Genomic DNA, 27,028 nt, shown 5'->3' on the forward strand with positions numbered 1-27,028 from the left:
AAGGTATCTCCAACTTCTAGTCTTAATTGTCACTAGGGAGAGAGACTAAACCTATGATTTCATTCTTATAGAGGGAACACTCAGATAGAGAAATTCAGTCTAGTAACTCAGATGGGTCTTTTCTCTGCAATCTATAGTCTGTGAGTGGCCTAGTACACTGAGGAGGTAAGTAAAAGGCTATGAGCAATTAGGTCACTTTTCTTGAATACAAATCCTGCTTGCTTCATTTTTTTCTCCCATGTTGTTGTTGTTCAGCTGTTTTTTAGTTGTGTCTGACTCTTCATGACCCCATTTGGGGTTTTCTTGGCAAAGATACTGGAGTGGTTTGCCATTTTCTTCTCCAGCTCATTTTATAAATTAGGAAAGTGAGGCAAACAGCGTTAAGGGACTTGATGAGCATCACACAGCTAGTAAGGGTCAAGTTGGGTTTGAACTCAGGTCTTTCTGACTTCAGTTATGATACTCTGGCACAGTGTATAGAGAAAGCACTGGCCCCGAAATCAGGAGGGCCTGAGTTCAAATCAGCCCTCAGATACTTGACATTACCACCTGTGTGACCCTGGACAAGTTACTTAATCCCAATTGCCTTAACCATTCAGGGCCATCTCCAGTTGCCCTGATGTATATTTTGCCACTGGGCCCAGATGGCTGTAGAGTGAGGCTGGTGACTTTGCACAGCCCTCCTTCACTTAAATCTATCACCTCCCCGTGCCATGGTCCTCTTAGAGAATGAAGGACAACACTAAGGAGTTAAGTGCCTTGCCCAGGGTCACACAGAGTGTAAGCATGAGAAGAGACAAAATCAGCCACTCAGTGAGCCTTCATTAAGCACTTACTATATGTCAGGCACTCTGCTAAGTGCAGGGGATGCAAAGAAGGGCAAAAACAAGGTCCATGCCCCTAGGAAGCTCACATTCTAGTGAGGGAGACAACATACAAGAGACAGACAAGGGAAATGGGAGGTACATCCTGGCTTGGAAAGCACATCTCCATCTCCTTTGCTCTAGGGTATTAATGCTCAAGGAGCCCATAATGACCATTCATTCTTGCCCTGAAGAGTTTTGCACTCTCAGATTTAGGGTAGAATGAAGGCCACCAAAGGTTCATCCATTCCTTGCATCTTCCCTTGGAAAAATCAAGACTCAGTTTTATTTCAGTGTCCCTCTCCTTGAAAGTGAGAGGTAGAGGGGGAGGTCTGAGCAGCCCAGGAAGGCCATATCCAAGCCATCCTTAAGGGTGGGCAAGGAACATCTCCTCAAAGGTGACAATAAAAAATTTAAATAAAAAAGATAACAATAACAACAACAATAATAAAAATAATACTATAGTTGATATTTATACAGAGCCTACCATGTGCCAGGCACTGGGCTAAGCATATTACAAATATTATCTAACAAAAACCCTTGAGGTAGGTTCTATTATTATGCTCATTTCACAGATGAGGAAATGGAGCCAGTCAGAGTTTAGGTGGCCTGACCAGGGTCACCCAGGTGGGAAGTATCTGAGGCTGGATTTGAACTCAAGTCATGCTGACTCCAGACTCTGTCACTGGGCTACCTAGCTGCCTCTTCTCTGTCCATTAGGCCACTGAGCTGTTGCTGATCCTATGCTACCCCTACTTTCCCTTTTCCCCTTGCCTCAAAGCCCACTCTCTTACCTTGAGGCAGAAATGCACTGGGAAGTATGAAGAGTCCAGCAAGGAGGAAGGAAGCCATCATTATTGTTCGACGACCAAGACAGTTCATGATGATCAAGGCCCCAAACCTGCCTAGGAAGGTGAACGTTCCCAAAAGAACCTGGAGCATTTGAATATTGTGCCCCAAGCTGTGTAGATCCAGAGAGAGTCCATAGAAAAGCATCCCTGATGTGAAACTGCAGCAGACAGTGGGGAAGGGGAGAGAATCCATCACACTTGGAGCCCAGATCTCACCATTAAATGCAGTTCAGTTCAACAAGCCTTTGTGAAAGACCTGTTGGGTTTCAGGGTCTGTACTAGGTGTTAGGGACACAAACCCCTCAAGGAGTTGATATTCTGCTGGGGGTGGCAATGCTCCATGAAGGCAGTTAAGTGAGTACCAGATAAACTCTGGAGGACAAAGGGATCACTAAGTGGGATGGTCAGAACAGGCTTCAGTGGGAGCTGGTGCCTGGGGCTGAGCCTTGAAGGCAGCCAAGGATTCCAGAAGGTAAAGATGAGGAGGGTGTGTGTCCTAGGCACAGAACAACTGCACATAAAGAGACACCAAGTGGGTGATGGAATCTCTAGTTCAGGAAACATCAAGAAAGTCATTTAGGTTGCAATGTACAGAGCTTGAAAGACTGTAATTTTTTCTTCAATAATATTTAATTTTCCCAATTATAATTAAATACATTTTTTTAATTCATGGGGATTTTTTTTAAGTTTTGAGTTCCAAATTCTTTCCCTCCCTCTGAAATGGTAAGCAATCTGATTTAAGTTACTCATTTTCAATTCTGTAAAACATTTCTGTAATCATTTTGTGGAAGGAAGGAAGGAAGGAGAGAGGGGAGGAAGGGAAGAAGGAAGGAAGGAAAGAAGGAAGGAAGGAAGGAAGGAAGGAAGGAAGGAAGGAAGGAAGGAAGGAAGGAAGGAAGGAAGGAAGGAAGGAAGGAAGGAAGGAAGGAAGGAAGGAAGGAAGGAAAGAAGGAAGGAAGGGAGGGAGGGAGGGAGGGAGGGAGGGAGGGAGGGAGGGAGGGAGGGAGGGAGGGAGGGAGGGAGGGAGAGAAAAATAGTAAGCTTTGATCTGCATTTAGAATCCGTTGGGGGGCAGCTAGGTGGCACAGTGGATAGAGTACCGACCCTGGAGTCAGGAGGACCTGAGTTCAAATCCGGCCTCAGACACTTAACACTTACTAGCTGTGTGACCTTGGGCAAGTCACTTAATCCCAATCGCCTCACCCAAAAAAAAAAAAAAAAAGAATTCATTGGTTCTTTCTTTGGAGCAGATAGCATTTTTTTATCATGAAGCCTTTGGTTTTATCTTGGATCATTGTATTGCTGAGAATAACTGAATCATTCACAGTTCTTAATTGTACAACATTTCTGTTATGGTGTACAATTTTCTCCTGATTCTGCTCAATTCACTCTACATCAGTTCATGTAAGCTTTCCCTAGTTTTCCTGAAATTATCCTGCTCATCAGTTCTTATACCACAATAATATTCCATCACAATCATATAACACAACTTCTTCAGTCATTCCCCAATTGATAAGCATCCCCTCATTTTCCTATGCTTAGCAACCAAAAAAGGAAATGCTATAAATATTTTTGTACAGAAGTTATTTTCCCTTTTTAAAATCTCTTAGGGATATAGACTTAAGAGTGGTATTGCTGGGTCAAAGGGTATGCACAGTTTTATAGCCTTTTGGGCATAGTTCCAAATTGTTCTAAACACTGGTTAGATTAGGTGGAAACAACACAAATGGTGCATTAGTATCTCACTTTTCCCATAACCCCTCCAAAATTTATCATTTTAATTTTCTGTCATATTAGCCAATCTGATGGCTGTGAGTAGGTACCTCAGAGTTGCTTTAGTTTGCATTCCTCTAATCTGTAATGACTTATAGCATTTGTTCATTTGACTGTAGTTGACTTTGATTTCTTAGTCTAAAACTATCTATTCATGTTCTCTGACTGTTTATCAATTCGGAAATGACTGGTATTCTTATAAATTTAACTCAGTTCTGTGATGTTTAAAATCTAAAGGTACGGTCACCTTAAATTAGAAGTTTTAGCACCAGTCTTTGGGCATTAAGCATTTATTAAAGCATACCATGTATTCACGTGGAGTTCAGAAAGTTAAGAAAAGGCCTATCTAGCCTAGAGTTCTCGCCTGGTAGGATTCTTCCTCAAGTCCTCTGCCACGAGCCTGCTTCAACAACGAACTCCCCTCAAACTGAGTGTGGAAGCTTTTTATCAGTCCAAAGCATAGGAGGTCCTTACACACTGCTTGAAGGTGATTGGTTAGCGTCATCCAAATCCATTGGACTTGAAGGTGGTCTCGAGTTAAGTTCAAAGTCTTTAGCTTCTGAGAACAATACCGTCTTAAGGGCTAGCCAGGTGTGCTTACAATCTAGTTAACCTGAAGTAGGCTAATCATCAGTCAATCACTCTCACTTAATTCAATCAGTTTAGATTAATCTCCAGATAGGCCTTTGAGTATCAGCTAAATCCCATTATTTTATCACAGTTCTCTATATACTTGAGAAATGAAGCCTTTATCAGAGATACTTGCTATAAATCCCCCCATCCCTCATTTTCTGCTTTCCTTCTCATTTTAATTGCATTGGTTTCCTTTGTGCAAAACCTTTATAATTATATATAATCAAAACTATCCATTTTACATTTTGTGATGCTTGCTATATCCTGTTTGGTCAGAAATTCTTCTCTGACCCATAGATCTGAAAGGGAAACTATTCCATGCTCTCCTAACTTGCTTATGGTATCACCCTTTCTGTGTAAATCACATACCTATTTTGATCTTATCTTGGTATACAGTGTGAAATGTTGGTCTATACCTAGCTTCTGCTCTACTATTTTCCAGTTTTCCCAACAGTTTTTGTCCAATAATGAGTTTCTATCCAAAAGCTTTGATCTTTGGGTTTGTCAAAAACAACATTACTATGGTCATTTACCACAATGTATTGGGTACCAAAGCTATTCTACTGATCCACCATTCTATTTCTTAGTCAATACCACATTGTTTTGATGATTACCACTTTAAAATACAGTTTGAGGTTTGACATGGCTAGGCCACCTTCCTTCATATTTTCCCATTGATCCCCTTAATATTCTTGACCTTTTTGTTCTTCCTGATGAATTTTGACATTGTTTTTTCTAGCTCTAAAAAAGAGTTCTTTGGTAATTTCATTGGTATATGACTGAATAAATAAGTTAATTTAGGTAAAACATTAATTTTCATTATATTGGCTTGGTCTAACCATGAGAAATTAATACTTTTCTAATTGTTTAGATCTGACACTATTTCTGTCAAAAGTATTTTGTAATTATATTCATATGTTTTGAGATATTGTCCTGGCAGGTAGTCTCAAAAGTATTTTATATTGTCTACAGTTATTTTAAATGGGATATTTCCTTCTATCTCTTGCTGATGAACTTTTTTGGTAATATATAGAAATGCAGATGACTCATTTGGGTTTATTTTCTATTCTCCAACTTTGCTAAAGATATTAATTATTTTGACTAGTTTTTTAGTTGATTCTCTAGGATTTTCTAAGTGTACCATCATATCATCTGCAAATCATTGTCATTACTGACTATATGCACGTGTATATATATATGTATATTTATATAGTCATAGCTAACATTTATATAGTGCATTATGGGTACATAGAAGGGAGAGAGGGAAGCAGGGGGATAGAGGAGTGTTTGTGAAGCATCAGAGTCAAATCGAGACCTAGCTATGAGGAGATGTGACCTCCCTGATCTCAGAAAGAAAATGACCTAAAAGGGATAGAGTGAAGAGTATAAGGAAAAGATTAAAATGGGAAGGAAGGGAGGAGGCCTTTCTTTGAATGGGGAGGGTTCCATTCATGAATACCAATATGAGGATATAGAGACAGTTGGATAGGGAGATGAGGATCTTACACTGGATGAAGTCTGGGGGTTTGCTGCTAGAAAAGATTATATGTTCAGGGAAGAGTGTACAGTTGGAACCACTGGCAGTCACTGACACCTGGAGGCATGGGAGAGCATGAATACAGGGAGGACATTTCCAGGAAAATGTAGTAAAAAATGGTCAATAAGAAAGGATATAGACCAGTAGTAGAGGAGGGACCCTAACATGGGACATTGCACTCTCTGATACCTGAAATAATTGGCATTTTTCTGAATGGGAGGCTTGAAGGAAAAGGGGAACTTCTGGGGTCAGCCCTACCAGACAGTGTTAAGAATTATCTAGAGAGAAGAGCCATTATAATGGATCCCTTAGGGGCAGCTAGGTGGCGCAGTGGATAGAGCACCGGCCCTGGAGTCAGGAGGACCTGAGTTCAAATCCGGCCTCAGACACTTAACACTTACTAACTGTGTGACCCTGGGCAAGTCACTTAACCCCAATTGCCTCACTAAAAAAAAAAAAAGAAGAATGGATCCCTTAGGGGGTAGCTAGGTAACCCAGGGGATAAAGCACTAGCCCTGGATTCAGGAGGACCTCAGTTCAAATCCAGCCTCAGACACTTGACACTTGCTAGCTGTGTGACCCTGGGCAAGTCACTTAACCCTCATTGCCCTGGAAAAAAAAAGAAGAATGGATACCTTAGAAACTTTCTTTGCAAGATGAGTACAGACAAAAGCCAGAAACTATATAATTAGAGGGTTTATGAACCAGAGAATGAGAGTTTAGAGTAAAGAGAAAGAGATGAATAAAAAAGAAATTCTTTATGTAAAAGGTCTCAAAAATTAATTTTTTAAAGTAATGAAAAGAACTAGTTGAAGCGGAGAAGAAAAGGAGGAAATCTTGACTAAGAGGAAAAAAGAAGATGAAAAAAGGTGGAATGAGATAAAAGTGAGAGAAAAAATCAATACACAGGGGGCAGCTAGGTGGCACAGTGGATAGAGCACTGACCCTGAATTCAGGAGGACCTGAGTTCAAATCTGGAGACAGACACTAGCTGTGTGACCCTGGGCAAATCACTTAACCCTCATTGCCCTGCAAAAAAAAGAAAGAAAGAAAGAAAGAAAGAAAGAAAGAAAGAAAGAAAGAAAGAAAGAAAGAAAGAAAGAAAGAAAAAAGCAAACAAAAAATCAATACACAAAACTCTGAAGGGAATGGGATAACAAACAAGGAGAAGAGAGCCAGGAAAACAGGGTCACTTTAAAAAAAGATTAAGGGAAAATAACTGAAGGAATATAATACTATGTTTATAGCAGCAGAGGGCAGGAATCAACTTGAAAAATATTTTCAATTTTAAAAACAGATAGAAGAAAATATAAACCTAACTCTTATAACTATAAATATGAATGGATTAAACAATCCAATAAAATGAAAAAGAATGACAGAAGATAGTATGGCAGAAATTAGGCATAGACCAACATCTTACACCTTATACTAAAATAAGGTCAAAATGGATACACGATTTAGACATAAGAGGTGATACCATAGGTAAATTAGGAGAGAAAGGAATAGTCTACCTATCAGATCTTTGGAAAGGAAAACAGTTTTTTGACCAAACAAGAGATAGAGTATATTATAAAATGCAAAGTGGATGATTTTGATTATATTAAATTAAAAAATTTCTGTACAAACAGAAGCAATGCATCCAAAATTAGAAGGGAGGCAGAAAGCTGGGAAACAATTTTTGAGGCCAGTACTTCTGATAAAGGCCTCATCTCTAAAATATATAGGGAACTAAATCAAATTTATAAGAATCCAAGTCATTCCCCAATTGAGAAATGGTCAAAGGATATGAACAGGCAGTTTTCTGATGAAGAAACCAAAGCTATCTATTCCCATATGAAAAAATGCTTTAAATCTCTAATGATTAGAGAGATGCAAATTAAAACAACTCTGAGGTACCACCTGATACCTATCAGATTGGCTAAAATGACAAAAAAAAGAAGATAATAAATGTTGGAGAAGCTGTGGAAACAAATTGGAACACTAATTCATTGTTGGTGGAGCTGTGAACTGATCCAACCATTCTGGAGAGCAATTTGGAATTATGCCCAAAGGGTGATAAAGCTGTGCATACCCTTTGACCCAGCAATTCCACTTTTAGATCTTTTTCCCAAAGAAATCATGGAAAGGGGAAAGGGACCCACATGTACAAAAATATTTATAGCTGCTCTTTACGTGGTAGCAAGGAATTGGAAGTTGAGGGGGTGCCCATCAATTGGGGAATGGCTGGACAAGTTGTGGTCTATGAATACAAAGGAATAATATTGAGCTGTAAGAAATGATGAGCAGGAGGAGTTCAGAGAAACCTGGAGGGTCTTACGTGAGCTGATGATGAGTGAGATGAGCAGAACCAGAAGAACATTGTACACAGTATCATCAACATTGAGTGTTGATCTACTGTGATGGACTATATTCTTCTCACCAATGCAATGGTACAGAAGAGTTACAGGGAACTCATGATAGAAGAGTATCTCCAAATCCAAGAAAAAAAAAGAATGACAGATTAGATAAGAAAAGTGAGTCCTACAATCTATAACTTGCAAGAAACACATTTTTTTAAAAATACATAAGGGGCAGCTAGGTGGTGCAGTGAATAGAACATCAGCCCTGGAGTCAGGAGGACCTGAGTTCAAATCTGGCCTTGACACTTACTAGCTGTGTAACCCTGGGCAAGTCATTTAACCCGAATTGCCTCACCAAAAAAAAAAAAAAAGACATATGAAAATTAAAACTGAGGGAATGGAAAAAATTTACTAAGCATCAAATGAATACAAAAAAACAGAAATTACCATCATTCTATCAGACAAAGTAAAAACATTAAAAAATTGTAAAAGGATAAACAAAAAAATTATATTGTACTGAAAGGAACAGTAGATAAAATCCAATATCAGTTACTAATATATAACAAATCCTTTAGATTCCAAATTCATGAAGTAAACACCTGATCTTTAAGAAGATAAAGCAACATTGTAGTGATAAGAAATTTTAATGTAACTTTATCGGTTTTGGATAGATCTTTAAAAGAAAATGAAAATGTAGAACTCAACAAATTTCTGGAGACACTAAAGTTAACAGATATGATATCTTCTAAATACGAGAGGGAAACAATATTTCTCTGTACTACATGTAACTTTTCAAAAGTTGGCCATGTACTAGGACACAGAGATATTGCAAAAAATGTAACAGGCAGAAATAGTTAATACTACTCTGCAGACCATAATGCAATGAAAATAAATATTGGTGCAGGAAACATAAACAAAAGATTCAGACCCAAATTGAAATTTAACAACACAATCTTAAATGAGTAGGTCAATGAACAAATCATAGAAAAAATTAATATCTACGTAAAAGAAAATGATGGGGCAACTAGGTGATGCAGTGGATAGAGCACCGGCCCTGGAGTCAGGAGTACCTGAGTTCAAATCCGGCCTCAGACACTTAACACTTACTAGCTGTGTGACCCTGGGCAAGTCACTTAACCCCAATTGCCTCACTAAAAAAAAAATTAAAAATTAAAAAAAAAGAAAAGAAAATGATAATGATGAACCAATATACCAAAATTTCTGAGATGTAGCTAAAGCAGTCATCAAAAGGAAAATCATATACTTATAAACATACATTAGCAAAGTAGAAAAAGAAAGGATCAATGAATTAAATATGATTTTTTTTTTGTGGGGCAATGAGGATTAAGTGACTTGCCCAGGGTCACACAGCTAGTAAGTGGCAAGTGTCTGAGGCCAGATTTGAACTCAGGTCCTCCTCAATCCAGGGCCAGTGCTTTATCCACTGCCCCACCTAACTGCCCCCTAAATATGATTTTTTTTAAGTAGAAAATCAAAAAAGAAGCCTGAAATAAGCATAAAGTAAGAAATATTAAAAATTGGAGGGAAAATAGATAAATTGGAAACAAAGAGGATTCTTGTTTGGATATAAGTGAACTCAGAGACCTCGGAGGTCCCTTTTGCCATTGAGACTGCAAGATTCTCAAATGGAGCCATCAATTCAACCTGCCATAGGAGGAGAGATGGAGGAAGACAGCCCTAACAGAGAGAAGAGGCTTGGAAGAGTGCTTGAGATGACGTGTGCTGCCACCACTGCTGTCTTGAGAAAAGATGTAGGGTTTTTGGTTTGTTTGTTTCCCTGATTGTGTTTTTTACTGTATCTGCAGCTTCAAAGATGAATCAAGGGGCAACTAGATGGCACAGTGAATAGAGCACCAGCCCTGGAGGACCTGAGTTCAAATTTGGCCTCAGACACTTGACACTTACTAGCTGTGTGACCCTGGGCAAGTCACTTAACCCCAATTGCCTCACTAAAAGAAAAAAAATTTTTTTTTAAAGATGAATCAAGCTAGTGAGGGAAGAAACAAACTCTCAGTGGGAATTGTCATTTTCTCTACAACTTAGTCTCAAAGACTTGTCTAGAGCCCTGACAGGTTAAGGCATTACCCAGAATCACAGGATGTTCTCAGGATGTGGGAGAGGTGTGCCTTCATCTGAAACCAGCTCTATGCCCACTGCCCTCTCCTTAAGGGAAAAATGCCTTCCTCTTTTACTGAACCAGCTCATATTCATCATCAAGACTAAGGTTTGTGGTTTTCAAAAACTTTTCTAGACCGCTGTTCAGCACCTTCATTGAGTTCAGAGAAATTCTTTTTTTCCCCAAGGAAACACCTTCTAATATTTTAACATATTCAAAATGCTAGAAATCCAGTGGAGATCATAGCTTTCTGGCCTTATTGGGTTTTTCATTCTTTTTCATGTCTCTTCTTGCCCTAATGATTACATAGGGGACTTCATGCTATTCATCTTCTTCATATTCTCTGAGTGAACACCTGAGAATTCAGACAGTGGCCCATACCACTTACCAGTTTATATAAGGTCCCTTCCTCCAAATATGCTGTTTGTACAGTGAGCCTTTGAGTTCCAATGCCTTAGGTATAATATATGTGAAATTTGCCATCTCTGCATAAGAGACTTTTTAAGATGTTTTGTATTCAAATGCATTTGTCTTGACAGCCAAAGAGGCTATCACTTATCTATTTGTGCATTGATGCAGATCTCCACCCATTCTTACCTTCCCATTCTGTGGGACTCTTGTCTATGTCCTTCCATAAGTTTTCCACAGAAAGAATTGGAAATTGAAGGGATGCCCATCAATTGGGGAATGGCTGAATAAGTTGTGGTATATAAATGCAATGGAACACTATTGAGCTGTAACAAATGATAAGCATATGGATTAAAGAAAAACCTGAAAAGACTTACATGAACTGATGCTAAGTGAAATGAGCAGAACCAAGAGAACATTGTTCATAGTATCAACAACATTTTGTGATTATCAACTGTGATGGACTTGGCTCTCCTCAGCAAGGCAATCCAAGACAATGCCAAAAGATTTATGGTGAAAAATGCTCTCCACATTCAGAAAAAGAACTATGAAGTCTGAATGCAGATTGAAGCATACTATTTTCTTTTTTGTTGTGGCTTTTTTTGTTATTGTTCTTGTTTATTTTTTCTTGAGTTTTTTTTTTCATTTTGTTCTGAATGATGTGGAAGTACACTTAACATGATTGTAATGTATAGCCTATATCAAATTGCTTACTGGCTTCCAGAGGTAGGAGGGAAGGGCTGGCAGGAGAAAAATTTGGAACTCAAAAAGTATCTTTACATGTAATTGAGAAAAATTAGAACAAATAAATAAAATTTAAAAAAATAAATGCCACATTGGGGCACATTCCTTTCCCTCACCTCATGTCCAGTCCATATTATCGTCCTCTCACAAATTCCCTAATAACATCTTTAATTCCTGTTCTTCAGAGTTTCTCAATGGCTCTATTGTTCACACCCACTATGTGCCTTCCCATCCCCCACTGGGAGATATTCATTTCAGTTCTTTGAAAACTAGTGTTCCACATCTCCCTGCCATACACAATTCTGGTAGCATATCAGCATTAGAAATGAGGGTCTCTGTTTTGGGGAGAGGCTTATACTCATTAAAAGAGATTTGCAGTCTTTTGAAGGCAACCCAGTATGCTTCACTCTTCCTATTGCTTTCTTGGTTCAACATATTGGTTGGTCAGGTGTACTATGTCTACCAATGGATTAAATAACACTTAGAAAATAGCAAAAATGTTTCACCAAAGGAAAACATTCAAATATGAAAAAGAACTAGCATAGGGGAAGTCTGGGGGCCCTGGAGAAAAAGGGAGATGTTGTGGATTAAAGAGGGGAAAGTTGTTTTCAAACCTTCATATATAACAAGATCTACAGGATGAATCTGAGTTTTTCTTTTTAAGTGGCATGAAAAGCATCTTCAGAATGATACATGATTGCACCTGACGTGTAAGGAGAGTGAGAGATATACAGCTGGGCATGCCAAGTGCTGCACTGATACCTGGGAAATGTGAAAAGACCTAGAGGAATATTGACAACCAAGTTGCACAGTAGGTAGAGAGCAAGACCTGGAGTCAGGAAGCCCTGAATTCAAATCCAACATCAAATACTTACTACCTGTATGACTTTGGACAAGTCACTTATCCTCGGTCTGCTAAAGTTTCCTCCCTCCTCTGTAAAATGGGATAATAATAGCACCTATCTCAAAGGGTTGTCATGAGGGACAAATGGGAAAATAGTTGTCAAGTGTTCTGCAAACCTTAAGACATCTTATAAATGCTAGGTATGATCATCACCTTTATTCCTCTACCATTTTGAATAGATCCTCCAAGGAAGACTTATGGATTGACAGGGATAACCAAATACACAAGATGAGAAAGAAGGTAGCAATGGGTTTTAATATTCATCAGTGAAGGAAGAATGCATGTCCCCAAGGTCTTGAACCCATGGAAGCATAATGATAATTTTAGGATTCCTTGAGATGGGTTTCCATTATCAATTTAAAAAGTTCTGGTGGGGGGCAATATTCTTGGTCTGGGTTTTTATCTGAAACGTGGCTGAGTGCTGAGAGGAGGGTAGCCTGGATGCTGAATAATATCATGCACTTGCCACTTGAAGATCACATGAAAAAAGTGAGGATGTTTCATTTGGAGAAGAGAAGTCTCAAGGAGGGGGGACATGAGCGCTGCCTTCAAGGACCTGAACTGTTGACACATGGAAGAGAGTGAACATTTGCTCTGCACGGTCCCAGAGGCAGAACTAGGAGCCGCTGGTGGAAGTTTCAAAGAAACTGGAGGCTCTACATAAAGAACAAATGCAACAGATAGATCTGCCTGAAGGTAGGCTGAACTGTGCCAAGAGATCATGGATTCCCTCTCACTAGAAGTTCTTGGGAAGAAGCTGAATAAGAGTTAATGGGGCTAAGGGGAGGAATACTGGTGAGTTATTTTTTTTTAATCTGGTTAAATGAAATGGCCTCTGAAGGCTTTTCCAACTCTTTGTTGTTCTTGAGTTCTTCCAGTTGTATCTGACTTTTCATAATGCCATTGGGGGATTTCTTGGCAACAGTACTGGAAAGGTTTCCCATTTCCTTCTCCATCTCATTTTACAGATGGGGAAACTGAGGTAAACAGGGTTAAGTGACTTCCTCAGGGTCACACAGGTAGTAAGTATCTGACATCACATTTGAACTCAGGAAGAGGAATCTTTCTGTTCCCAGGGTTGGTGTGCTATCCACTGTGCCACCCACTGTGCCACCTAGCTCTAAGATTCTATTCTTTTGTGAATCACATCTAAAATACTGCAGCTCAGGGGGCAGCTAGGTGGCACAGTGGATAAAGCACCGAGCTTGGATTCAGGAGGACCTGAGTTCAAATCCAGCTTCAGACACTTGACACTTGCTAGCTGTTTGACCCTGGGCAAGTCACTTAACCCCCATTGCCCTGCAAAAAAATTTAAAATACTGCAGCTCAGCCAGTCCTTTTCTACTGCCTAGTAACTGTGTCTGCCTAAGGGATTCTTTTTGGGGTGCCTGTATACTTTAACATTCCTCATATATTATAGGGAACCTACCCTGACAATGACAAACAAAGGATTCTTTTACGCAGGATGGGGAAGCGAATCACATCCAACATGGTATACTGTGTTTGTTCTGCAGCCAGCTCCTTCTCCATGGTGGAACTCAAAGCCTTTTGGGAGAAAAGCCAAGGATAGAGTCAATCTGCAGGTTAGAGTATGCTGTTATTTATCCTTCATTCTCAAAGAGGACCATGACATCAGGGTGATGTCATGACTTGCACTAAATTGGATTTAAGTGAGGGAGGGCTGTGCGAAGTCACCAACCTCACTCTGTCATCCAGAGCCATCTGGGTCCAATGGAAATATATCTATCAGGAAAAAGAAAAGATATATATCTGTCAGGACAACTTGAGATGGCCCCAGATAATTTAAGCTAATTGAGATTAAGTGACTTGCCTAGGGTCACACAGCTAGTAAATGTCTGAAATGAGATTTGAACTCAAGTCCTCCTGACTCCGGTGCTCTATCCACTGAACCATCTAGCTAATCTATAGTATATAAGAACAAAAGGAAGGAGCAAGAAGGATTGGGTCATTCAGAGATTCTTGATAGAGACTGGGCCCAAATGAAAATTCACTGGCTTTGACCCCAAAGCCTCATCAAGCCTTTCCTTACCTCAATGACAAGCTCTATAACATGCCCAAGGGAGCCATGCATATGCCCATAGGAACGAAGGAGTACCATAGAGAAGCCTCAGGTAGTTCAAGATCAGCAGAGACAGCAGGCTGTGCCCAGGTCTATCAGTACAGCATGAGGGGCACACCTTGGCCCCATACATCCCCTGGGGGTGCTCCTCCGTGGAACTACTGATGTAAATAAATGGAGCCCTCTGTGCACCATCAGTGCATTTTAAGAAAACAGTAATGGAAACGCATCATAGGCACTACCTGACTGAGATGGCTAAATGTTCTTCAGAACGTAGTCACCTCTAACATATACACGGCATAAAAGCTGAAAATGAACACGAGGGAAAATATCAGTTTTATCACAGCCTGGACACAGAAACCCCAGGTTTAAGCCTTGCCATTGATTCTCCTTGTGCAGCCTAAGCCAGACCCTTATTCTCCCTATGCCTGGGTTTTCTTATTTGTAAAATGAGGGGGTTCAGCCAGAAAGCAGCTGAGGTTCCTTCCAGCTTCAGTTCTGTGACTATACGGTCCCTAAGTATGTCCTGATCACACACATTCCCCGTGTTCCTCTCCATGTATATATGGAGCACAGCAGAAAGAATGCTGACTCTGGAGCCAGAATATATTGGTTCAGATACACCCACTTTATATTCATATGAACTGCAGCAAGTCACCAACATCCTCTATGAACCTCAGTTTGCTCACCCATAGTATGAGGAGTCTGGTCTATGTGACTTGTAGAGACCCCTATTGGGGATTTAATATTGTATGATCTCATGTCTCCTGCACACATCTGCTCTGCATATTGATGCACTATAGTAAAGCTGTTGAATATATTCCCCAGGTTTATGGGGGGATGTTTTACTGATACTTTGTTGTTATGCTATCTCATTAAATGCCTCTGCTTTGGCTCATGTTCATTGACTGGACAGTAAAAGAAATCATACTAGTGGGGGCTCATGAGCTATGGTTATGAAAGGATGGAGCTCCACAGAGAGAACATCATGCTTCTGTAGTATTTTCCCCTCCTCCTTGCAGCAGGACAGAAGGTTGAAGCTTTAGCTTGGACAGAGGATACTTTTCTTTCATTTGCTATAAAAATTGGGGCAACTAGGTGGTGCAGTGGATAGAGCACCGGCCCTGGAGTCACAAGTACCTGAGTTCAAATCCCGCCTCAGATACTTAACACTTACTAGCTGTGTGACCCTGGGCAAGTCACTTAACCTCAATTGCCTCACTAAAAAAAAAAACAAAACCATTTGCTATAAAAATTTTGTCCCATTGAAAATCAAGATGCATTTGGGTTGTGCTGTTTTGGTAACCCAAATTTCTGAAGGAAATTCCCCTAGGAGCTATATATAGATGAGAACCTGAGGCCTGAGAGATGAAGTGACTTGCCCATGATGACCCAGACAGGATATAGCTGAGGAAGATTTAAACTCATGTCTACTGACCAAAGAGCCTAGTGTTCTCTCCACATTGTCTGCAGGGGCTGGCTTCTGTGCCTCCCTTGTGATCCTGTAATTTACCAGAGCATAACTCATCTAACTCATTTCATACAAATTTCATTAGGACTCTTTTTCTAAATTGGCCATGTGTGACTAGGTAAGTCTTGTTAGCCCAAACCACAGTTTGGGGCAGCTTGGTAGCACAGTGGATAGAGCACTGGCCCTGAAGTTGGGAGGACCTGAGTTCAAATCTCCCCTCATATATGTACTATCTGTGTGCACTTGGACAAATCACAACACCAATTGCCTTAAAAATCCAGGGCCATCTCCAGTCATCCTGATATATATCTTACCATTGCACCCAGATGGCTCAGGAGGAGAGAGTGAGTCTGGTGACCTCCCAGAGCCTCCCTCACTTAAATCCAATTCAGAACAAGTCATGACATCAATCTGATGTCATGGTCCTCTTCATGAACAAAGGAAAACAACAAGCCACAGCTAAGGTTGCTATGAGGCAGAGAGAGGCAGGGACTAAGCAACTTAATATTTGACAAGCAGTGTGCTAAGAGCTTGCCAAGTAAAATCTCATTTAATGTTTATTATACTATTGTCTCATCAACCATTTTACATTATCCCCTTATGGAATGGAAAGGCTAGGGTTAAACCACTGAGCAAGGAAAAAATGAGGGAAAAGAAAGCAGAAAGAGTAGACAGGAAGGAACATAGAGAATGGCATTTAAAACAGGAGGGCACTTAACCCTCATTGCCCCGCCCAAAAACAAAAAACAAACAAAAAAAGCAGGAGGGGAGGTCAGAGGTCTGGAGGGACCCTCTTAAACCAGAGGAGAGAGATTCCATTCCTGACTTCCACTAGGAAATCCTCACACCATCCCATAATTAGAGTTGCTCTTCCCCCACTCTGCTTTCTCCCTAACACAGCTAGGGATCCCCAAAGGCCTCCATAGACCCACAATTACTGAATCTCTCTACTTGTCCAGTATGGATTAAAGAAGCTTCCCCAATCCCTTGCCTGTTCTCTTTTCCACCAACACTTGGAGAAACATCATCAGAGATTAGACTTTCCTCTTGCTAGACCTCTGGCTACTGGGATTGACTTGAAAAGCCACCATTTCCCCCATCCCAGCCCTGGCTCTTCCTTCCCCTCTCACCTCCACAGTCAGGGTCTCCTCCTTTACTCCATTGATTTTTGCAACTTGTCTGAGCACCTTTAAGGCATCATCACATTTGTTGTGGACAATCAACCATCTAGCAGACTCTGGCAACCACCTAATTAAATAGCGAATGACAGATGTAGTTAATTCTTCATTTTCTGCTCATTCAAAGAGCCAGTTTGGTTTTTTTAATTCTGCAATTAATTACTTTGCATTATTTAACATGCAAAAGAAACTTCATGGGTAAAAGCTTTCATCCCCAATTATCCTATGCCACAGACATCTAACAAGATGCCTGTGTTACTGATCAACCATAGCCCTTCTTGATTTTCCCCCTTAAATGAGTAAGGACAAGTTTTTTCTTTTGGCTCAAATCTGTCTTCCCCAATACATGTTCAAATAGAATTATCAGAGAAACCTTCCAAAATTGTCAATCAGTTAGGCAGCATTAAAATCACCCTTTCACGGGGGCAGCTAGGCGGCCCAGTGGATAAAGCACCAGCCCTGGATTCAGGAGGATCTGAGTTCAAATCAGGCCTCAGACACTTGACACTTACTAGCTGTGTGACCCTGGGCAAGTCACTTAACCCTCATTGCCCTGCAAAAAGAAAAAAGAAAAAAAATCACCCTTTCATTTCTTTATTTTTTTTTTATTTTTTTTAGGCAATGGGGGTTAAGTGACTTGCCCAGGGTCACACAGCTAGTAAGTGTCAAGTGTCTGAGGCCAGATTTGAACTCAGGTACTCCTGAATCCAGGGCCGGTGCTTTAACCACTACGCCATCTAGCTGCCCCACACCCTTTCATTTCTTAAAGCTCTAAATGGGAGTAAATCTCTTTGTCCTCTGTCTCATGGGGCTAATCATCTCAGGTGCACAATTCAGCAAGAATTCAATTCTTCTATCATCAGTGTAAATGCAGATAGAAGAATTATATCATTTGCAAATGTCTTAATCACTGAACATGAAATAGACATTTCCCTCCATTCTAAGGGAAGCTTATCTGATCTCTTCTATTAGAAATGTTTTGTTTCCTTGATTTTCAGGCTTTGCTCCAAAGCCTCCCCATTCCCTTATCATGCTAGTAAAAGAGAAAATAAATAAATATGGCAGGTCTAGCATCTCCTTGTCACAATTTCAAGGTTATCACAAATGCCTCCTAAATTTATCTAACATTTCATCTCTAGAGTCTTTATTAGAAAGATTAAATTATTTATTTATTTATAAGCCCCATTAACATTATTGGACCATCCATCAAGAGTATCAGAGCAGAGTATTCTCCCTGGGATGGTCAAGTCTTTAGTGCTAAGGCAGAACCATTTTAAGAATTCTCTAAAAAACTTTTACACCTTGTTGAGTTAGATAGAAGTCCCCTTGGAAATAAGAGATAGATTTAGAAAACTTAGAAATAAATCTATTCTATAGAATGCTGACACTAGATCATGAAATTCATTTCATACAAATTTCATTAGGACTGGTTTCCTAAATGATCACTCATATTCCTGAATTCGTGAACAGTAATATAATAATAAAATAAGCCTTTCTTAATCTTGCTACAAGGAAAGCTGTGCTAAATTGGATTAATATCTATTAATAGATCTGCTCAGTTACTAACTATTCCTCAGGTGACAGGAAGTCCTCCTGACAAGCAGATCAAACCTTGAGGCTCCAACCCTAGGACAAAAGCCAGTCTTGGGTTCTGACATTTAATGATTTTCAAAATGGAAAGTCAAGTCAAAGTTTCAGCCTTCATTCTCATACAGAGGCAGAGAAATAAATGAGACCCTATGATAAGTAAACTATTTTCATAGCTTCAGTGCTGCTCTTTGCAGTATCTGTCAACTGGCTAAGTTTTCTTTTTTTAAAAAAATGGGCTTTCATCACTCATGTTACGACCATTTCTCCATAGCCTTTTCTCCTATCATCAAAATCCTTTCAATCCTCATCTTGTATCTGATCCCCAATCTTCCCTGTCTGTGCTGTCTGCCCACTTTGGAACCTGTACCCCATCTGTGCAGATGATTCCATTCTCCCAGTGAATTCCATTAAAGTATTCCATGGGATTGTTGGCATCTGCTTTGCAGAATTCACATGATGTTGTCATCACTTTATTCATGCTTATGCTGATTGCCTTTATGTCACCATTCTTACCAAAGAGTTCATAGATCTGTTCCTCAGTTGTGTCAAAGGAAAGGTCCCCAACATACAAGGTACAGCATTTTTTCAATAACTTCTCTTGGTCTCCTCATCTTAGAAGTGCAGGATGAAGCACTGGCCCAACTGCATGTGGGAGTTGCTGTCCAGCAGGCTCAAGAACCCACTTGACACAGAGTGTGGGCAGGGTTCCTGGAGGCAGGTAACCTTATAAGGACCCACAGTCAGGGTTCTAAACCAGATCTTCTGACTCCAAGAATGCTCCCTTTCTGGATTCCCATCGGAGAAAGGTAGAGATAAAGACTGGACATAGGATTTCACTAGAATAGGATATTCCCAGGAGATGAAAATCCCTCTAGCACTTCAATTTTTGATTTGGTAGATTGCCTAGAGTATGGAGAAGTATAGTGACATGCCCAGGGTCACACACACAGTTTTGATTAGAGATAGGACCACCTTTTGGTTAGAGGCAGGACAACCTTTTATATATATTTTTTATATTTTTATATGTACCTTGTGATGATTAAAAACTTGAGAAACACATTTTCTGGTAATTTAATCATCTCTGTCAGAATAAAGGCAATCATAGTGGCAGGGCTCACAGTTTATATAACCTTGAAACAGTAGGTGGTCAATGGAGCAGAGAGTTGACTGCACAGAGATTATGGGTACTCAGTTCACCCCCAGCCTTGGGCTATCAATTCAAAGAATGTATCCCCTCTCCAATGGGTCCCTCCCCCTTGAGTTCCCCCCACAGAGGAATCTTCCACAATCTAGACAAAAGGATCTGTCTCCACCCAAGTTTGAGAACACATTTAGCTTCCCCACCCTAGATTAAATTTCTTTCATGGTTGGGTGGGGTCTGAACAAGATGAGGACAGTTGTGTCATCTTCTTCCTTTATGTCCTCCAAGAATAGTGGACTTTTTAAGAAAAGGGATTTCAGGGCAGCTAGGTAGTGCAGTGGATAAGCCACTGGACCTGGATTCAGGAGGACCTGAGTTCAAATCTGGATTGATAAGGAGACTTCTGAGATGGGAAAGGGCTCCTTCGAATATGCCTGGCTCTTGGGTGAGCTGAAAGTGAATGTGAGCATGGTATCACTATTGATATCTCCCTGTGAAAATTTGAGACCAGTTAACTACCAGGGGACCATTATTGATGCCCCAGGACACAGAGACTTCATCAAGAACATGATTACAAGCACATCTCAGGCTGACTGGGCTTTCTTGATTGTGGCTGTTGATGTTAATGAATTTGAAGCTGGTATTTCAAAGAATGGTCAGAGTAGGTAGCATGCCTTCTAGCATTCACAGTAGGTGTGAAACAATGGACAAAAATGGATTCCACTCAAGTCTTTCCATAGTTAGAAGAGATATGAGGAAATCGTCAAGGAAATCAGTACCTATATTAAGAAAACTGCCTACAACCCTGAACAAGTAGCTTTTGTGTAGATTTCAGGATGGAATGGTGAGAACATGCTGGAGCCAAGTTCTAATATGCCTTGTTTGAAGGGACAGAAAGCCATTTGTAAGGATGGCAATGCTAATGGAACTATGCTGCTTGAAGCTTTGGATTGCATCCTGTCACCTACTTGTCCAACTGAGAAACCCCTGCATCTATCCCTCCAAGATGTCTATAGGAGTAGTGGTATGGGTACTGTACCTGTTGGGTGAGTGGAGACTGGTCTTCTAGAATTAGGATTGCCCCAACCAATGTTACAACTGAAATAAAGTCTTTTGAAATGCACCATGAAGCTTTAAGAGAGGCTCTGCCTGGGGATAATGTTGGTTTCATTGACAAGAATGTGTCCATCAAAGATGTACACCATGGTAACAAGGCTGGTGATAGCAAGAATGGACCCACATATAGAAACAGCTGGATTCACTGCACAGGTCATTGTCCTGAACTATTCAGGGCAAATTAGTGCTGCCTGTGCACCTGTTCTTGATTGTCACACTGCTCATGCTACTTGCAAATTTCCTGAACTGAAGGAGAAGAATCATCGTCATTCTGGTAAGAAGCTAGAAGATGGTCCTAAATTCCTGAAATCTGGTGATGCTGCCATGATTGACATGGTTCCAGACAAGCCTAGAGAGCTTCTCTGATGATCCTCCTCTGGGTCGTTTTGCTGTTCCTCATATGAGGCAGACTGTTGCAGTTGGTGCCATCAGGGTAGTTGACAAGATGGCTGCTGGAGCTGACAATTTCACAAAATCTGCCCAAAAGTCCCAGAAGGATAAAATAATATTCTGTGCAACACCTGCCACCCCAGTCTTTTATTTGTTTGTTTGTTTTTGTTTTTCTGTGAGGCAATTGGGGTTAAGTGACTTGCCCAGGGTCACACAGCTAGTAAGTATTAAGTGTCTGAGGCCAGATTTAAACTCAGGTATTTCTGACTCCAGGGTCGGTGCTCTATCCACTGCACCACCTCGCTGCCCCAGCCCCGGTCTTAATCAGTGGTGGAAGAAGGGATTCAGAACTGTCTCAATTGGATATTTAAGTTTGATAATAAAAGATTGAGTAATGATTCCAGTGCAACGTAAAAGCTTCAGGAGAACAGAAATGTTTTTGTGGACCATTCATCTCATGGCAGTTTTAAGTTATTAGCTTTTAAAATCAGTCATTTTTCAATGGAAACAACTTGACCAAAAATCTGTCACAGAATTTTGAGACCAAAGAAACCGTTTAAAGTGAAGAGACTAAAAAAATAAAAATAATAAAGTCAAGAGACTAAAAGCTTATTGGTTTATGGATTGATTGTTATAAGGGAAGGTACCGTTCTGGGTTGGGAAGGAGGAAAGGATTATGGTACTAAAAATGAAAGCATCAATCAAACTTATTTTTTAAAAGTGGAGACAAGACTTTATTCCATGTTCCTCTGATAGTCCTAGCTCTCCTCACATTCCTTCATCCCCTGAAGTGTCAGCTCTACTTTACCCTCTCTTCTTGTCTCCATATATTAAAGTCAGAATCTTCTCAACCCTCCCACTGCCTGACCCCAGGGTGGTGCCCAGGAAAACATATTTTCCAATAGCCTCCAGAAGAGAAATGGAATTGACTTTCATGAGTCTGCCTAAAGAACAGTTCTCTTTGAAACCAAGGCCTAACAACTTCAACATTGGTATTCTTCACAAGATGTTATACAGAATATGGACTGCCACAATATCTTAAGAATAGAAATTTTGAGTCCCCCAGAGAGCTGTGGAGAAATTCATGGAGGGCATAGACTGAAAAGTATCCCTAGAAAAGTTATGTAGCATAATTGAGGGATATCTTCTGGGCAGCCTGCATCATGCATGGGCAACAAGATCATGCCAAAATGTTGCCCTCCAGTGTTACTTCTTGGCAGCCTTTAAACGATTCATGAGAGATCATTTCAAAAGCCTTTCCTACCTAGACTGTAGAAAGTGAGACTCTCCTTAGCACCAGAGAAAGGGAATTGTAGTAACAGCTGTAATTGTCTTGCTAAGAGCTGTTTCTCTTGATGGAGCCAGAGAAAGCATATCTATAAGGATCTGTGAGATAAACTATGGAGAACACAGAAATAAGATGAGGAGAAACTACTTTCTTATTGAACCTCATTCAGCTGTTATTTTATGAAGAAGCTTCATAAAGGTCATTAGATGAGGAATGAGTCTGGAGAAAGATTAGTAAGTGGGAGAAATTGGAGTGACTGTTTTCCCATCATAGCTGGAGAGAAGCTGGAGAAGACAGAGAGAAAGAGGCATATTTTAAGGTGTAATTTTTTAACCTTTATCTTCAATAAATCAATAAACATTTGTTATATGCTTACAATGTGCCAGGCCCTGTGCTAATGGTGGAGACACAGGGAAAAGGCAAAAATAATGAACATCATCGAAGAGCTCACATTCTAATGGGGAGATTACACATAAAAACAAAATGGTATTTCTATAAATGCCTATATTAAATATAAATATATTTCTACTCAGCTTTAGTCTTTCCATCAGAAATTGTTTTTCAAAAAAAAAGGGAAAAATAAAAAGAAATTGTTTTTACTCCATTAGGATGTTGGCTTTGTTCAGTCATTTCAGTAAGGTCTGACTCTTCATGACCCCATTTGTTATTTGCTTGGCAAAGATACAGGAATGGGGGTTTGGGGCCATTTCTTTCTTTAGCTCATTTTTACAAATGAGGAACTGAGGCAAAGAGAGGTAAGCGACTTGCCTAGGGTCATACAGCTAATAAGTGTCTGAGGCTTGACTTGAACTCATGAAGAAGAGTCTTTCTGACTCCAAGTCCTATATTCTATCCACTGTTACACCTAGCTATCCCACTAGAGCTTAGAAGGAATCCAAAAGGTCACAGAGTCTGACCCATTTATTTCACAGAGGAAGAAATGGGTATTGGGAGAATAAGTTATTTGTCTAAGCTTACTCACCTAATAAAGGGTAAGGGTGGGGTTTGGACTCATGACTTGATGTGAAATTTAATGATTTTTCTCTCTCACCTCTTGTGACTTTGTTTATTCTTCTTGGTACTTTGGGGAAAGTCTGTTCATCACAAATAATTTACATTTTATTTTCTTTGCTTCTTATAACCTAGAGATGATTCAATGAAGGTACCTGGCCTCAAGTCTGTCTCATCCACACATGGGTTTGAACTCCTTTCTGGCACCCAGGTCCATGATGGGAGACATTCCCATCCTCTTACTAGATTTGAAACTTCCTGCAATGAGCTTTCCTATATAAAGTGTGGGATTGTTCACCCTCCATCTGCAGCCTCTCAAAGAGACACCAAGAACCCCAGGAACACTTACCAAGCAGTCAGGAAGAAGGCAAAGAAGGGAGCAGATACCAGCAGCTGGAGTTTGCGCCAGTCATGGATGCCATAAGCCAGAGCCCCAAGAAACAGATGACCCAGGCTGAGGCACAAGTTTAACATGAGTGTTTTCAGGGGCCTGTACTGGGTCGTGTTCCATTCTGAGACTGAAAGGAAACCCCAGCAAAGAATTTATTTCAGACATAAGTGGTAACTCAAAGGACAAATGTAAATGTTGAAGAAGCCCCACAAAGAAGACTTACCAAGGGATGCACTGCCAAGTGTGAATCCTGATAAGGAAAACCCAAGCAGGAAGCGAAAGCAACAGTAAACCAGGAATGACGGGGCAAAGGCAGCCCCAGTGCCGGAGACAGCCATCAGGAGGAAACATTGAGCCAGCACACGTTTTCGTCCAAACCTACATCATGGGAAACCCAATGAATGTGACCTCAGGGCAGAGGCAAAGTATCATGTCTCTGCCCAGCAGTCCTCCCTGTACATTGTTTTCATTGCTATCTCCCCCTCCCTGGAATATCTTCCCCTCGTCTCCTCCTTCTAGCTTCCTTGGCTTCTTTGTGTTTCAGCTAAAATTCCCCCTTTAGCAAGAAACTTTCCTCAGTCACCACTAATGCCAGTGTCTTCCTTCTAAGACTATCCCTCATTTTTCCTGTATGTTTCTTGAATGTACATGGTGTTTTGCCTGTTATCTCCCCAACTAATGTGAGCTCCTTGAAGGCGGAAACTGTTTTTATTTTGCTTTCTATCCCTGGCTCTTAGCACAGTTCCTGGCAGATGGTAAATGTTTAAGAATTGCTTGTTGACTGAGTGTGGACTGACTGTTACTTTGCCCCATATTCAGTCCGTCACCAACCTGACTATCTTACTTGGTTCTTTCCAGGCTAAGACCCACCTCCACCCTCAGCTCCAAATCTAGCCCTGAATCTTCTCCCTCTTATTGTGGACTATTGGCATAGCATGGAAATGAAAAGAAAGTCCTGGGTTTTCATTCTGCTTTTGACTCTAGGTGTGTGACCTTGGGCAAATCTCTTTACTTCCTTGGGCCCTGGTTTTCTCCTTTGTCAAATGAGTGGGGTATACTAAATTATCTTCCAACTTTCAGCTCTATGGCCCTAGGCTCCCTGGGTTTCAGAAACATGTGTGTCCAAGTGAAACTCACCTGTCTGAGAGATAGCCCCATATGAGATATCCCACCAGAATCCCAGCAAGGAATACTGATTGAGACAAGGGCTTCAATGTCTGGAAGTCACACACCAGGTCCCACTGAAAGGGAAGATGAGAACGTCAGATCTTAAAGTGTGGCAGGAGAATTTGGGACTCAGGACATTTGCTGCCAGTATGGCAAGAGAAAGGCTATGATGGGAAAGAGACTCTGGCTCAGGCTTCTTACCCCACTATGATAAGAAAAGGACACTTCCTTCATCGTCCAATAGGACATTATACAGTCAGGCTTGGGACATAATTCCAAGCTTGTTTTGACTCTGACCTCCCTGAAACTGACATCCTTATCTTTCCCCATGGAATGTGCATACCCTCAGCCTCCCCTCATGCTTTCGGTAAAAGCTCAGTGTACCAATATTGCTTATGTATTTCATATTCTATATAAAGTTACTGAAAGTCTGACCTCCCTTTTTTCCCATACAGATGAGCCTGTGCTTCTAAATTTTTTTAAATGTTCTTTATTTCTTCACAGAGTAAAAAAAAAAAAAAAAAGGAAAAGAGGCTCATTCAAAGGGGAATTCATTAAGATCATCAGATTTATAACCTTAATTCAGAAATTCTCTTGCTTGCCTAGTTAATGTATGGTGATATTAATAAGACAGAAATACATAGAACAGAAAATAGGTGGACCCCATCTATACATTTACTTGTAGAAGTGGTATTCTTAATGAAAGTAGTTTCTTGTTTCTAAGGTAAACATTTCTTTTTTAAAAAAATGTTTCCCTATTTACATAAAAAAAACAATTTTTAACATTTCTTTTCTAATAGTTTGAGTTCCAAATTCTCTTTCTCCCTCTCTAACCCCTTCAAGGAGAAGGCAAGCAATGTCATGTAGCTTATACATGTATAGTCATGCAAAATGTATTTTCTTATTGTTGTTTGTCCTTCATTCTCAAAGAAGACCATGACATTAGGGTGATGTCATGGACTTGCAATGAACTGGATTTAAGTGAGGGAGGGCTGTGCAAAGTCACCAACCACACTCTTCCCTCAAGAGCCATCTGGGTCCAGTGGCAAGATATACATCAGAATGTCTGGAGATGACCCTGTATGTATAAGGCAATTGGGGTTGTGACTTTGCCAGGGTCACACAGTTAGTGTCAGAGGTGAGATTTGAACTTGGCTCCTCTTGACTCCAGGGCCAGTACTCTATCCACTGTGCCACCTAGATCCCCACTTCCTATTAGCCATGTTGTAAAAGAACACAAAAAAAATCAAGAAAACTCATGAAAATTTAAAAAAACAACTATGCTTTGATCTTCAATCAGACTCCATCAGTTCTTTCTCTGGGGATGGATAGCATTTTTCAACATAAATCCTTCAGAGTTGTCTTGGATCATTTATTTCTCAGAAAAACTAAGTCTTTCACAATTCATCATTTTAAATTGTTGCTGTTATTGAGTACCATTTTCTCCTGGATCTACTCATTTCAGTTTGCATTGGTTAATGTAAGTCTTTCCAAATTTTGCTGAGAGTATCCTGCTCATCATTTCTTATAGCACAACAGTATTCCATCACAATCACATACCAGAACATGTTTAGCCATTCCCCAATTGATGGGCATTACCTCCATTTCCAATCCTTTGCCAGGAAAGAACTGCTATAAATATTTTGCACATATAGGTCCTTTTCCTTATTTTTTTATCCTTTTTTGATACAGAGGTAGTAGTGGTATTTGGTTAAAGAGTATGCGTGGTCTTTTATTCCTTTAGGTATCATTGCAAGTCAGCTACATAATAGTTGAATCAGTTCACAACTCCACCAACAATACCTCAATTTTCCCACATCCCCTCCTACATTTGTCATTTTCCTTTTCTGTCATATTAGCCAAACTGGTAGCTATGAGGTGGTACCTCAGAATTATTTTAATTGCCATTTCTCCCATCAATAGTAATTAGAGCATTTTTTCATATGGCTATAGATAGCCTTGATTACTTCATCTGAAAACTGTTCATATTTTTAACCATTTATCAATTGGGGAATG

General features: G+C 40.2%; 1 protein-coding gene across 1 annotated transcript in view; it reads right to left on the reverse strand.

Annotated features, from left to right (window-relative positions):
* Positions 1–27,028, reverse strand: part of LOC122731293 (steroid transmembrane transporter SLC22A24-like) — a 36,436-nt gene that overhangs the window by 7,649 nt on the left and 1,759 nt on the right. Inside the window, exons 2-7 of the mRNA XM_043971305.1 lie at positions 24,983–25,086; positions 24,069–24,223; positions 23,804–23,972; positions 16,871–16,988; positions 13,619–13,734; positions 1,658–1,872 (exon numbers count right to left, since the gene is read on the reverse strand). Of these exons, the coding sequence (XP_043827240.1) occupies positions 1,658–1,872; positions 13,619–13,734; positions 16,871–16,988; positions 23,804–23,972; positions 24,069–24,223; positions 24,983–25,086 (877 nt within the window). The remainder of the gene's footprint in view (positions 1–1,657; positions 1,873–13,618; positions 13,735–16,870; positions 16,989–23,803; positions 23,973–24,068; positions 24,224–24,982; positions 25,087–27,028) is intronic.

The sequence above is a fragment of the Dromiciops gliroides genome, chromosome 6 (assembly GCF_019393635.1).
Source record: "Dromiciops gliroides isolate mDroGli1 chromosome 6, mDroGli1.pri, whole genome shotgun sequence".
NCBI classification, from domain to species: Eukaryota; Metazoa; Chordata; class Mammalia; order Microbiotheria; family Microbiotheriidae; genus Dromiciops; species Dromiciops gliroides.